At 42.4% G+C, this 15,184-nt stretch overlaps 1 protein-coding gene and 1 pseudogene across 2 annotated transcripts; both read right to left on the reverse strand.

Annotated features, from left to right (window-relative positions):
• Positions 1–454: 454 nt before the first annotated feature.
• Positions 455–1,804, reverse strand: LOC127669786 (olfactory receptor 11A1-like; annotated as a pseudogene).
• A 2,638-nt stretch (positions 1,805–4,442) lies between these two features.
• LOC127669764 (saoe class I histocompatibility antigen, A alpha chain-like) lies at positions 4,443–8,601 on the reverse strand. 2 transcript variants are annotated; one of them, XR_007974419.1, is made up of 8 exons: positions 8,484–8,601; positions 8,027–8,296; positions 7,541–7,816; positions 6,277–6,552; positions 6,068–6,172; positions 5,012–5,044; positions 4,850–4,897; positions 4,443–4,594 (listed from the first exon to the last, which is right to left on the reverse strand). XR_007974419.1 is itself a non-coding variant. In XM_052163971.1 (7 exons), exons 1-6 carry the CDS (start codon positions 8,563–8,565, stop codon positions 4,881–4,883), a joined length of 1,026 nt encoding a protein of 341 aa, XP_052019931.1. In that variant the 5' UTR covers positions 8,566–8,601; the 3' UTR covers positions 4,443–4,594; positions 4,850–4,880. The 2 variants fall into 2 exon arrangements, 1 of the variants encoding a protein (XP_052019931.1); XM_052163971.1 differs by lacking the exon at positions 5,012–5,044.
• Between the last annotated feature and the right edge of the window lie 6,583 nt (positions 8,602–15,184).

The following is a 15,184-nucleotide window of genomic DNA, read 5'->3' on the forward strand; positions in this document are numbered from 1 at the left end:
TGGGAAGGCAAATTGCAAGTTTGACCATCAAGTTTGCATACTCAAACCAAATACACACAATAAGAAAGAATTCCTCTAATGTCACACTACATTAATAAAGATGAACATTGTTCTAGATTTATGTTTGTATTGGTGTCTTGTTTCTATTAGTTATTAGCACCAGTGCTATATACAACAACAGGCTACAGAATTTCAACTAATGTATTTATAGTGTGATGATCATCTCAGAGTACTATTTATGTTGTATGCAGTAAACAATTCACGGTAATTTATATAATCTTTTAAACTAATAACTGATTTTTTTTTTACTATTATCTTACCCCTGGGCATCGTTCTTAAGAGCTAAAGGGGAATCTGAGAAAGAACATAGATACTCATCTCCAGCCCATTGCGGGAGACTTTTCAATCAAGACACTGAAAGTCCAATAGAAAATCTTCACTGCCCTCCTTCTTAGGTCACATTTCAGTTGGTTTGCAGTAGAGAAGCCATCTTGGTGCCTGCTGCACCTCCCAGTTCCTCAAGATATAGATTCCAGGGTTGAAGATGGGGGTGACCACTGTGTAGAGAAGGGCAATGAGCTTGGAGAGGATCTAGGAATGGTCAGCAGAGGGCGCAGTGTACAAGACCATGACTGTTACACAGAAAGTAGACACCACGGCCAGGAGAGAGGAACATATGGTTAAGGCCTTGGTCCTTCTAGCCCCAGAGGGAATTCTCAGCACAGTAACCACAATCTGAGCACAGGAGATCAGAATCAGCCAAAGGGGACAGTCAGGAAGATAACAAGAGAACAAATGTAGTCATCTGGGCCACTCAGGTATCTAAGTAAGCCAGGACCATCAAAGGTAAGAAAAGTAATCCACTAGGTTGGGGCCACAGAACCTCAGCTGGGCCATCATAGCAACAACTAATCCATCTGCCATAAAGCCAGACAGCAAGATTGTAAACACTAACCCCAGGCACCCTTGAGGCACCATCAGAAGTGGGTATTATAGGAAGAGACAGATTGCTAGACAGTGATCATATGCCATGACAGCCAGCAGGAAATACTCATCTGTATCTAGAGAGCTGAAGGTGAAGAAGTGGAGCAAGCACCCATCCAGCGTAGCGAGACTTTTGGCTGCTTTATGTTTTCCTTTTTCTACTGCCTTTCTATTCCCTTATGCCTTCCAACCCTGTAACAATAGATAGGAGAGAAAGAGGGGGAAAGGAAGTGCCCATATTGTTAGACTACTTCCTGCTGATTCAAGTTTCTCTTAGCACGTTTGATCTTCACTGTGAGGATATCAAAGTTCTTGTCTCTTTGTGCAGGACCACTTGACAAATTTCAACAAACTACAAGAGCAATCAGCAACCAGTAGCAGTAGCAGGAGGGGTAGCTATAGCAGCTCACAGGGCTCTCCCACTTATATACCCTCTCAAGAATCCCCAGAATTCCAAATCCCATACACTTGCAGAAACTAAGTACATCTGGCAAAATCATGCCCCTGCCAGAGCACAAGGCAAATCGTAATTACCTGCTGTGGACAATCTAAAGCAGTCTCATAATCAACATCTTGGATGAAAACAAAAACATTTTACTATAACATTTCTGTATTTTTGAAAATCACCAAAGTTCTCACTACAAGTCACAGGAATGGTGTTTCCAACAGGAAACCCTCCAGCATTTTGGTCACCACTGTGGACATGAGCCTGGAAGGCCTGGCTCACCAGAAAGAAATATGTGGGTGTGTGAAGCCTCTGAGAACCATCTACTACCATTACAAGGAGCATGTTCCTTGTGATAATGGAGGAATAGATCATAGTGAATAGATAAATGGGAGGGACATCAGCTAATACAAGAGGCACAGACTCGTGAATTAGATTTTCTGTGGAGACATTTCCATGGAGTCATTCACTTTTCTGCTTGATAGTAATTTATATGAGGGTTGGTTATATTTTTCTTTCTTTCTCTGTTTCTCCTTCTCCTTCTCCTTCTCCTTCTCCTTCTCCTTCTCCTTCTCCTTCTCCTTCTCCTTCTCCTTCTCCTCCTTCTCCTTCTCCTCTTCCTCCTCCTTCTCCTCTCCTTCTCCTTTTATGCCTACCTCTATGTCTGTATCCATGTTCATTCAGGCCTAGTGCTTTGTGGACTATAAGAGGGCTTCCATCCTCTCCCTGAAACTGAAGTTACAGAGGGTTGTGAGCTGCTACATGGGTGTGGACAATCAAAACTGGCTCCTCTAGAACAGTCAGTGTACTTAACTGCTGAGCCATCTCTCCAGACCCACATCCTCTTCCTTAAAAAATAATTACTGCTTCTTTAGCTCTCATCCTTCCTCAAACTTTTTCCTTGTATAAACTTCTTGTTTAACCAAGTTCATAATTCTGATATTTCAAAACCTTTAAATACAATTCTATCCAGTACTTGTATCATATAATTCTAACTCCACAATCTGTATAGTCAATCATACTTCTGTCATGTGTAACTTGCAACATTCTTCAAATGCCTACTAGATTTATTCATCAACCACAAACTGTCACCTTCCAAAACCATTACCAGCTACTAAAAGTGAACTGAAAATTTTGCTGGGATCTCATAATCACTGTCTCATAGCCATTTTTACTTCAAAAGCCTCTGGACTCTTCCACCTTCTCCTTCTCCTCCTTCATCTTCTTTCTAAGACAGGACTTCTCTGTGTAGCCTAGCTATCTTGGAACTGGCTCTCTAGACCAGGCTGACCTTGAACTGGGAGATCTGCCTGCCTCTGCCTCCTGAGTGCTGGGATTAAATGTATGTAATGTCACAACCTGGACAAGGCCTACTATCTGAATCCTTCTTGTATAGTTCTGATACTCCAGGGTTTGGGGAACAAGGCCAAGATGCTATGGGCCAAGAGGCCCCCTCCATCTCTTCTGACGAGGAGCCCATGCTTGCAAAAGCCTTCATAAAACACTGGACAAAGCCAGCTCCTAGTTCTGGATTCCAAAGTACTCAACTGGACCATCTTATAGGGGCCTAAAATCTCACCTAATAAGGCAATTACCCTCAGTCCCTTGCCATAATGTCACCTCCTCACTCCCCTCCCCTACAAAAAGACCCTAACCCAGGCCCAGCTATGAGACTTCACTGAATTCCTCCTGAGAATGCAGGGAACCCACCTGAAAGCTGGTCCCAATGAACCTTCATTTATACTTTAATTTGGCCCAGTTCAATTTGTTATATAGGTGAAAACCACTACCAAGTTCTACTATCTTGGGACAAATATTAAAATATTTGAGCTTTTGTGGAGCCATTTTTATTCAAACTACCACATTCCACTCCATGGAGCCCATAGCCTTGTGCCCATATCATAATACAAAATGCATTTAGCCTGATAACAAAAGTCTCCATAGTCTATCACTATTGACATAGTTTAACATACCCAAGTCCAAAGTCTCTACTGACACTTGAGGCAATCTTATTTGTAACCCCAAGTAAAATCAAAACTAAAAAGCAAATTACATACTTGAAATCCTGAAGCATTAAAATTATGAAGGTAAAAAACTAAATCAATACAAAATAAAATTTAACCTAGCACAGTATTTCAGATAACTGCTAATATAAAACTGTTAGTCCTCAGAGCTCAGTCCTCGTTCCTTTCTCATCTTAGTCATCCCTAGGTTGTTTTCATCAGTGCTCAGGACATTACATATAACTCACATGGATTCATGATCCAAATCCATTTCCTCCCCTGAAGATTGAGGGTAAAGGAGATGACTACATCCAAGCCCAAGGAAGATACATGTCTTAGTTGGGGTTTCTATTCCTGCACAAACATCATGACCAAGAAGCAAGTTGAGGAGGAAAGGGTTTATTGAGCTTACACTGCCACATTGCAGTTCATCACTAAAGGAAGTCAGGACTGGAACTCAAGCAGGTCAGGAAGCAGGAACTGATGCAGAGGCCATGGAGGGATGTTTCTTATTGGCTTGCTTCCCCTGGCTTGCTCAGCTTGCTCTCTTATAGAACCCAAGAGCGCCAGCCCAAAGGTGGTACCACCCACAAGGGGCCCTCCCCACTTGATCACTAATTGAGAAAATGCCCCACAGCTGGATCTCATGGAGGCACTTCCCCAACTAAAGCTCATTTCTCTGTGATAACTCCAGCCTGTGTCAAGTTGACACAGAAAACTAGCCAGTGCAATACAGGACTGTCAAATAACAGCCATACTCTCCAGCCTTCTGAACCATCCACAAAAGAGTGAACACATTACACACATGGGGTTTGTGAGTTTCCATGCTTTATTTCCTTTCATATTTACAAGTCTTCCACTCTTAACAATGTGAAGCAAGTTTATATCCTGAAGGTAAATATATATATATATATATATATATATATATATATATATATATATATATATATATAGCTACATCTATATCCTTATTTTTCAATAAGGAAGAAGCTGTTCATAGGAACCTAAAGTTCCACAAGGGATGAAGAAGTCCCAGATCTCCCAGTGGTACAGGTGAGACAGGGAGGAGACACAGGTATGGGGAAGAGACTCAGTCCTCAGGGTTGGCCTGGGCTGCTCACTTCGTCACGCTGTGCTGACAGGAGACAGCATGAGATGCCAACTGCAGAAAGAGAAATTTAGAGACTTGGATTCATAGTAGAGAAAGAGAGATCCGAACACATCCTATAAGACTCAGTCCCACACAAAGCAGTGCTTTCATATTGTGGAAGAAAACAGAAGAACTTCAGACTGTTCCCTGGGAGTGGTGATACTCTAAAGAACTCAACTCAAAATGTCCCAGTGCTTAGAGTCCATAACCCAGGAGTCTATCCTCTGTTCCACCACATGCTACAGGTTAGGTCATGCAGGATCTTACCTTTCTAAATGGTGAGAGAAGTATCAGAACCTTAATTACTGTTCCCACCTGTAGCAGAATAAATGAGACTTTATCAGACTTCACAAGATGAGCTGGCTGTGTTCCCCTATAGGCTCCTGTCCACTCTACCCCTTATCAGGGACCATATCCCACCATACTTACTGGCAGTCTGAGTATAACTGATTCATCTTTCCCCTGCAGAAAGAACCCAGTTAGTAAGATCCAGAGAAGCAGCAGGGTCATGAAAATCTATGAAAAGCCTTAATCCTAGCCCAAGGGAAGCTACTAGAATTAGGACTGCAGACTCAGGGAAGGATGTAAAACATATGAGGTATGAAGGAAGTGTAATAAAGCCTTTTGGAGGATCTGTTCTCAGCAGGGACTCTGATTATGGCTTTTCTTTCCAATGTTCCAATCTTCCCATGCACAGAAGATTGTTAGCAGAGACTCAGGCAAGGTGAGCATTTGTTTGTGATACTTCTTCCTAGTTTATATTGTTCACAACACTATATCAGTGTGACTTTCATTAATGTATTCAAGTGCTTGTGCATGCAAACTTGAATAAAGTGTCTTCTGTGATACTTTATGCATCTTAAGTAAACACCTCTTCAAACTGTAACTAAAGGTCTTTACATGAATCAAAAAAAAAAATATTTTCCCAGAATTGTAATTTTGGAAATTTGATCTCTTAAGATTTAGTTACTTAGGATTCAGATGTAAAGTCTTTAAACTGTGTATATTGAGTCTATCTGCATGTGGTTGTTTCACATCTATAATCTCAGTTCTAGGGAAACAGAAATAAGAGAATCCCTGGAGTTTACTGGCTAGCTGTTCCAACCAAATTAGTAAGCTCCTATCTCAAAAATAGATGGAAAGGATGGAGGAAAAAAACAGTACTGACCTCTGGTTTACACATACATATATACATAAACACACACATATACACAATGAAACACAAACATACATACACGTGTACACATATACATAAATATATACACACATATATACATGACTGAACACATAGCTACATTATACACACAAGCACCTACACCATACACTCATAGATAGACATTAAATTACAATAATAAAATAAAATAAACCACTGTGTCATTTGAGATGGTAGACCAAAGGTCTTCCCAAAGAAGAGGCAGGGACAATTCCATCTAAGACCTGGAGTCCACAGGCGAGGAAGAGAACTCAGTCAACCCTTTTGCTTACCTGCACCCCTCCTCTTCCATACCACAACAGTAATGAACACACCTCCCAGGAGAACCAGACTAGCAATGATGGCCATGATGATGACAGAGGACTGAGAAGATCTTCCTAGGAAAGGAGTGGAGGGTGTGGGTCCTGATCCCCAGTTCCCAGTCCTGATCTTGATCTGGGCTCCTTCTTTCCTTGATTCTGTTACCCATATCTGTCCTTACCCCATTTCAGGGCAAGGGGCTCAGACAGCCCCTCATGGTACACATAGCATGTGTATCTCTGCTCCTCTCCAGAAGGCACCACCACAGATGCCCACTTCTGGAAGGTTCCATCCCCTGAAGGCCTCGTCTCCACAAGCTCCATGTCCTGAGTCAGATCCTCTCCATCCCGCTGCCAGGTCATGGTGATGTCAGCAGGGTAGAAGCCCAGGGCCCAGCACCTCAGGGTGACATCACCTTCAGGTCCAGGGTGATGGGCCACATGTGCCTTTGGGGGATCTAGGTGGGGAAGAGTCGGAAAATTCAAGCATTTTGCGTTCTTTTTGGAGAAGGAAAACTCCATCATTGAAGAACACATGAGCATCCTTGGGATGGACAAAATTAGGGTAAAGGAGGGATGCAAGCACCATACAGGAACGTAGATCCAGGTACCTAGCATGATCCATTCCTTGGAATGTTCTAAAAATCAGGGTTAGTGTACCTGATAGTTCTTTTATGTCAACTTGACACAAGCTAAAGTTATATGAGAGGCGGGAACCTCCGTTAACAAAATGACTCCAAAAGATCAGGCTTTAGACAAGCCTGTAGGTCATTTTCTTACTTGGTGATTGATGCTGCAGGGCCCAACTCATTGCAAAAGGTGCTATCCCTGAGCTGGTGGTCCTGGGTTCTCCAAGAAAGCAAGCTGAGCAAGCCATAGGGTGCAAGCCAGAAAGCAGCACTCCTCCATGCCCTGCAGATAAGTTGTTTGACTTTCTATCCTAACTTCCTTCAATGACAAACAGTGCTGGAAGGGTAAACCAAATAAACCCCTTCTTCCACAACTTGCTTTTGGTCATGGTGTTTCTTTGTAGGAATAGAAACCCTAAGATAGAATCAAGTAGGAGTCTTCAGATTTACCATCTCTGGTCCTGACTAGGTTGAGCTGAGAGACTCAGCATCAGTGGACTGTAACCTCCAAAGATACTGGGGGAGGGCAGCCAAGCATGAAAGAGGCCATGGTTCACAATGAGCTGCAGACTGAACGGAAGGGCGTGGTCGTTTATCTGGGGATGTTTTCTCCTTCCATCCTGGGGCAGACTCAACTGTTCTGAAAGTAGGGTCCGCCCTGGGGACAGTAGCTCTCTGATGTTGGATCAACATCTTCCTTCTCCTTATGCAGTATTGCAGCTGATCCTGTCTTTCCTCCCTCCCCAGACAACAAGGACCTCACGTGTATGGTTGAGGAGATAGCTTACTAAAAGTGGTTCCTAGTTGTGCCTCATACCTGCGCGCAGAAGAGTCTCCTTTCCATTCTGCAGGAATCTGTGGAGCAGCTCCAGGCACTCTCCATCCACATAGGCCCTGAAGTACTCCGCTGTGCCATCTGACTCGAACTTGTTCTTGGTGATCTGAGCCACCATGTCCGATGCAGTCCAGGAGTTCAAGTCTTCGTTCAAGGAAATGTAATCCGAGCCATCATATGCAGCCTGGTAGTGTGCTCCACGAAGGCGCATGTCTGGCCCCACCTCACAGGAAACCATCCACTGCAGGATGTGAGAGCCTAGCCGGAACCAGGGTGTCAGCCTGAGCCACCCCACCCCACTCTGCCCAACTGCAGGATTTGGACCTAAACTGAAAGTGAAACAGGTTAAAAGTTTATGAGGGCTCTAAAGCCCAGCTCCAAACTTCTAACCTGGCACCCAGGGTTACTCTGGCTTGGCAGTAAGAAGACATATAGGAAGGAGTCTGACCCAGGCCTGGGGTCACTCACCGTCTCCACTCTGATTGTAGAAGCGGAGGAGGGTTCGAAGGTTTACTCTGGCCCTTTGTGCAATGTTCTTGACCTTGAGTTTCAGCTCCTTCCAATATTCTGGTCCTTCCTTCTCCATCCAAGGTGCACGTGGCTCCATCCGTGGAGTCTCTTCAATGCTATCACAGCGCTGAAACTGCACATCGTCCACGTAGCCCACAGAGATATACTGGGGCTCCCCACGGCCAGGCCGTGACAGAGCAGTGTGGAAATAGCGCAGTGAATGTGGGCCTGGGGGAGGCGCAGGGTTGCATCAGAACTCTTCTCTGATAACCCCGGGCCAGTGCGCAAGCAGCGGGTTGGGGGTGGGGCAGGGCGCGGAGCTCAGGACCGGGTGGAGAAGGGATCCGGAGAGTCTGGTCCCGACGCCCTTGCTCCTCCCCTCAGAGGTTATTTCCTTCCCGACCCCTGAACTCACCAGCACCCGTTTGGGTAAAAGCCAGAGCGACCACCACCATCTGCAGGAGAGCACCTTTGCTTGAGGACCCCACCCTTCCCATGGTAGCCCTGATTAGAGGCTCAAGTTCCCCACCACCCAATTACAATGAGAACTGGGGAAACGTCATCAGTATCCATGCAAAAGTACTCGACTAAGTTTGAGTGACCGAGAAGTGAAACCTCAGAAGAAGTGGGAGGACTCTCCAATGCCGGGTTAAACCTGGAACCTGGGCTTGGCTTTGACCTCTGTTCTACACTGAGTACTTAATATCACGTTTACTAGAACACTTCTAATATTCCAGGATCAGTATGTTCTCTAAAACAAACAAAATTTTTTTTTTGTTTTATGTGTACTGATGTTTTGCTTATATTTATGTTTATGCACCTCGTGAGTGCCTGGTGGCAACAGCAGCTGAAAGTGGGTATCTGACACTCTGGATCTGGTGTTACTGGTCCTATTAATTGCCACATGAGTGCTGGGGAAAAAACCCCAGGTTCTCTGGCAGACTCCATGGATAACTTTTATGGGTTAGGTCTGCCAATAATTATCACATCTGGAAGTTAGAAAGGGTTAAGGTTCTACTTGGGGGCACACATTTGTAAACCCAGTCTTCATGACAGACAGGGACTCTGGAAGGAATTCAAGGTTGTCTTCAGCTAGGGAGTTCAATACCGCAGTGAGATGAGCTCTGGTGAGAAACCTTTTGGATATCAAGAGTGGAAGCCCCTGAGTTTTTCTTATCTGCAAGCTCTAAAGCCCTCCCATCCCACTGGGCTTCCAAGCAAGATTTCTTGGAGTCAGTGTAGGCACAGGAAAATAACTTGAATGCAAATTCATTAACACAGTTGGCAATTTGGCTGCACTGTAGGGAAAACAGCTCTGGCAGGTGGAAAGCAAGGACAGCATTAAAACAAAAATATTGAGATAGAGTCTAATGAATCTAAAGTTGATTTTAGTGGTTTGATGAATTGACATGGAATATATTATTACTCAACTTGTACTCAGAATTAGTACTGAGTACAAGTTGAGTAATAATTAGTACTGTGTGATATTAATCACAAATGTCACAAATGACTTGTTTAGATGGTTTGTAGCATTTCAATAGGCCCACTTGCTGCTTCTGCCCTGTGTGTCCCCACAGGTGAGTTAGCCAAACTCTCACCCCATTGCTCAATCCCCATGTAGTTTTGTCTTGTGTTATATTTTGAGACAGAGTTTCTCAGCCCTGTCCTGGACTCCATTGGTAGGTGAGACTGGCCTTGAACTCACAGAGATCCTCCTGCTTCTGTCTCCTGAGTGCTGGGATCAAAGGTGTGCAATACCATGCCCGGCTCAGTCTCCATGTTTGGTCATAAATGATCCACAGCATCTGTAGAACTCAGCTTAAAGATCATCATTTTAATTTGCAGTATACTACTCTAAGTTTCATGACTTTCTGCATCCACTATATATTGGATTTCTCAAGGACTGCGGTGGTGCTGCCCCATCTTTGATATTATTACCACCCTTTCTCCCTTCTATTTGGCAAAAGATTTTACCAAAATTGTATTATTTTTACATCAATGAAATGACTAGAACAAAAAGAAAATAAGTGATGTGATTCTTATGGGAAATGAAATTTGGACAGAATGATTCCTTGGGGAGAAAACCCCAAGATGTTAATGCCCAAGATGCTGCTGGGGAAGTATGAGAGGGTTCGTTCTGGTCTTCCCTCTATCAGATCACAAAGTGAGATCTGCTGAGATGAGGTATTGTAAGTATAAGTAAGTTCATATATCCATTCTAAAGTATGTACTGCAGCTTAGACTGATGTAATACTGGCAGAAAATTTCTCTCATTTCCCCCTATTCTATATCTTTCTCTCCTTCCCTCCCTTCTCCCATCCCTCACTCCCTTCCTTCCTTAGACAAGGTGTCCTATAGCCAAAGCTAGTGTGAAAATCTCAATGTAGCCCAGGTGAACTAACTCTTTGAACTCTTTTTAAAAAAAAAAAAGATTAATTCAGTAATTCGTTTACCTTTCCATCCCTATCAGTTTCCCCTCCTTCCTTTCCTCCCAGACCCTCCCTCTCCCCTCCCCTCCCTTTCTCCTCAGAAAAGGGGAGGTCTCCAGTGGATATCAACCCACCTTGGCATTTCAAGTTGCAGTGAAGACTAACACATCTTCTCCCACTGAAGCTAGACAAGGCAGCCAAGTTAAGGAAAGGCAGGTGACAGGGTCAGAGACAGCCCCTGCTCCTGCTGTTAGGAGTACCACAGGAAGACCAAGCTGAGCAACTGTTACATCTGTGCAGAGAGCCTAGTGATCCTCTAGCTCCTGAGAGCTTGGCTTATGTGGAATGTGCCTTCACAGGGACTTTTAGGGTCTTATTTTCCCCTCTGATGAAAGGAAGTTCAGATCACAACACTGGGTGAGTTAGGGTAACTGGGGGCCATCTTTGATTGCAGTTTGTGAAATTGCATCATAGACAGAATAGGCTCACAGTATAAGTCACTGTCTGGAAATCTTTTATTTTCCTTATTTGCTTATAGATTTGGGGGTGGGGGCATGCATTCTGGGTGTCCATGGGATTTTCAGATCTCAGGATAGGCTGTGTAATCAAGCATATGATATGCTGTAAAGATATCCAGGGTCTGTGTGTGTGTGTGTGTGTGTGTGTGTGTGTGTAGTGTATGCATGTGTGTGACTTTAGCAGATCTGTGATAGATGTCGACACATGTGTTCATGTAAGAATGAGAGAGGAGATAAGGAGAAGGGGAAAAGAGCAAAGAATTAGCGGATTTATCTCTTATCTGAATTACCTGTTAAAATCAATATACATCAGAAAAGCAGGTTGTATTCCAGTGTTTGTGACAAGTTAGGGTGTATTTGGTGTTAAATAAACACATGACTCTGTAGCAGATTTTATAGTGGAAAGGGGTGATTCTAATAACAGAAAAGATGAAAATAATTTGTGAACTGTAGTAGTATATACTTCTTATATCATTTCTTGTACATAATCCCAACTCCTTGGCCATGTATGTCTGCTAGTACGATTCATGATTCATGAAATGTCCCACCATCAGCAGTTAAATTAGAACATTTCTCCTACACATGTGTTCATGGTAGGCATCTCCTTGCTGTCGGTATTGACTCATTGATAATGTAATGAAATTTGCATACTGCTTCTGATGATGTCATGATGATGTCTAATCTGAATATGTCATGCAGGACAAAAAAAAATGCCCAAATAACTATCCCTATCAGTCTAGGACATAGATCACTTGTGTTATGGTATATTGTTTCTATGTGTTCTGATGATCATTAAATTTAGCATCACGGTCAGGGGAATCTTGTGGATAAAGTGTGGATGCAAACTGTGATAATATGTAAATGTGATCTCACGAGATTTGTTATCAAACACTGAATAGGCAATATTAGGCTCTTAGTGAGCCCAGTTAATGCACAGAGGGCAGGTAAAAATGATAGGTTTTGTTTTGGATGCTGGGGTTATAGTATTGAAAAAATTAGAAGGCATCTTTGTTTCTTCTTAGAACTTGCATTTAAGTTTAAGATATGCAATAAGACTAAATTCACCAAATTATGATATAGTCTATTGATAACAACAGATTAGAGAAAGGCAACACCTACTTGTGTGTGTGTGTGTGTGTGTGTGTGTTTGAGTGTGTGTTTTACATGAGATAGTCCAAAAAACACAGAGTTTAGAGCAAAAATGAGGAAATTACCCATGTATAGTTATCCTGTCAAAATATTCATCACAGTGGAGAACTGGTGCTGACTTAGTGGTCAGTGTGGTTGAGACAGGAAGTTGAACAGCAGAGAGAAATGCACAAGTAAAGAGGGGAAGGTGGTGAAGGGTCTTATAGGTCATCACACTATGTTAGACTTTGAAATAACATGGGAGACCCTGGAGAGCTCAGAGCATTAGACACAGGTAACAGTGATCCCAGATGGGTTTTCAGATCACTGTTACTTGGACATAAGTGGAAATAATATCATTCTAAGACCCTATGTGTGTCTTATAGTTACTAGTAGGTGAATTAGGAAGAGTTTTTCCTACCAGTCACCTATGGTAGCAATGACTAGCTAAAGAAATTGACCATTTTAATTCCACCCAAGTTTTGTACAGTGTAGAAATTGCAAAAATTTGGAAAAAAAAGTACTGTAGTTAAAAACAAAACCCTCCAATGGCCTAATTCTGTGGCTAAGGAGACAAATGTCAAATGTGAATATAAACTTACAATAACTGACTGAAGAACTGGTCAAATTTCTACTTTACGACCTTCTATAATTCATTGTTTCTCTAGGATGCCTCCTATGACATACATTTGAAAAGATTTACAGCCAGGCAGTGGAGGCACATGCCTGTAATCCCAGCACTTGGGAGGCAGAGGCAGGCGGATTTCTGAGTTCGAGGCCAGCCTGGTCTACAAAGTGAGTTCCAGGACAGTCAGAGCTATACAGAGAAACCCTGTCTCAAAAAACAAAAGAAGAAAGAAAAAAGAAAAGATTTACACATTTTTCTCTTATTATTCTGATCAGACTAATTTGATACTTGAATCTAGTCATGTCCCTAAGATTAAGGAAGAAATAAGATAATTACTAGAACTTCACAGTTCTAGCAGGTGCCTGTACATAATCAAAAGACACACACACACACACACACACACACACACAAAACTATTCTCTCTTAATCTTGGTATTACACCAGCTCTTTTCTATACTACCAACCTCTGGACATCTTTATTCAAGATAAAACTGAATTTTTACTGATTTCAAATATTGTCTTGATGGTCCCAAATAGCTAAATATGATTCCTGGCTGACTCCAATGGAAGGCATTCTGGGAGAGCATTTATGAATTAAATGGTGTCAGGAGTGAGAATTAGAAAAACCATGGTGACCAGCCAGAAAAAAAGACTACCTAGCTAGGAGTGGAACAAGTGGGCAGAGGAGCACCTAGGAGTTCCCAGGAACCAGGAACAATGTGTAATTAACAGGAAAGAAGAGACACTAGAGGTATTTCAGCAATAGAGTCAAGGCAAAACTGAAATGTTTGCAGCTTGAATTATAGAAATTAAAGTACAATGAGTGCAGCCTGTTATACTCTTGATGCAATTAGTATTGACTGAGTTGATTATAAAAAAATGTCCAGTTAAGGTAAGAAAAGAGAAGGTGAGCAAAGGGCTGAGATGAGGAAGATTTTGTGGAGAACCGTGTTATAACACTGTTTATATGTTATATCTGTGCAAATGAAAGATATGGATGCACCATGTTTTCAAGTCACACCTGCAGGACAATGCCTGGAGGAAAGGCCTTTCTTTCCTGAAATACTAAAACAAACCACAGAAGGGGACAATACAGTGCTCACTTCTGACTCCAAATCACTTCCAGGCAATTATCTATTTCATGACAAGTATTTGCTGGTTTGTTTGTTTGTTTTGTTTATGCCAAGCACTAGGCATACTTTGAAGAGGAAAATCAGATTCTACTTTGCTCTATCATAATATGTCTCATTTCCTTGTAAAGGAGTCAAGTACTAACTTAAAACTTTATTAAATATTTAATATATATTTTATAACATCCTCCATATCACAAGTGTGGTAATCCAGGAAGGTGGAAGGGAGATCTGCCAATCAAAGAATCATGACTTCCTAGAAGAGAAACTGAGAAGGCAAGGATAAACCCTCTGATCTGAGACCATGTGTTATCTCTCACTCATCACAGCTCAGTGAGGTACTGAGATGGTAGAAACAGTCTGACAGTGCTGGAACTGTTGGTTGTCCTTTGGATTAGGTAAGCATACAATGATTACACACTAGTGACTTAAGAGTTATCAGAAGTCACAGACACACGCAGACATCGTCCTGTGTGTTGCTCTATGCTGTCTCAGACTCCATCTAAAGAGGGTTCTTCTATCTTTTACTTGCTCTTTTGATCCAAAATAAATCTTTTTTCATTACTTAGCTTGTAATATGCTAGCAACAGAAACTGACCAAGACACAAAATTACTTCTAAGAAATGTGGGCAGTAAGTTTATGAGTTTATGAGGCATTGCCAGATCAAATTAATAAGAGCCTTAGAAAACACACAAGGACTTATATAGTTTCATAAAAATTATGTTTATCCATGTAACTTCTTTTAAACAAATAAATAAATGATTATATTTTTTGAAGGAGCTCCCTTGGCAGCACTGTGAACCAGCTCATTCACTGGGGCAACAGTGGTCAGAGTACGTCACTCAGAAACACAGCAACACTCTCCTTAGTCTTCTGGAGATGCGACCAGAGTGGACACTCTATGGATGGACAGGAACATTTATTGAAATCCCACTGTCAGCAAAGCACTAAGCTAAGTACTAAGACGCAGCCTCTGTCTTCGAAGGAATCACAGTCAAAAAGATTCACAGGAAACTGGTTACTCTATCCTGTAAACAATGGTTAAATAGCATAGCTTTCACCAAGAGAATGCCTGGAAGACACTCATCACAGTGACTTCCTAGGGAGCCGTGTAAATGACTCCAAGTCTCATCCCTTCCTTAGCTATTCTTGTTTCCAATGCTCCGTCGATGCTGTGAGGGGGACCCATTGCCAAGAGATCAGGTCTGGGTTGATACCCATTCTTGCCGGCAGAGAGTGAATTGTCTTCATGCCAATTTCTTCTTGAAACAAAAGACCCAGG

Source organism: Apodemus sylvaticus, chromosome 19 (genome assembly GCF_947179515.1).
Source record: "Apodemus sylvaticus chromosome 19, mApoSyl1.1, whole genome shotgun sequence".
NCBI lineage: Eukaryota > Metazoa > Chordata > Mammalia > Rodentia > Muridae > Apodemus > Apodemus sylvaticus.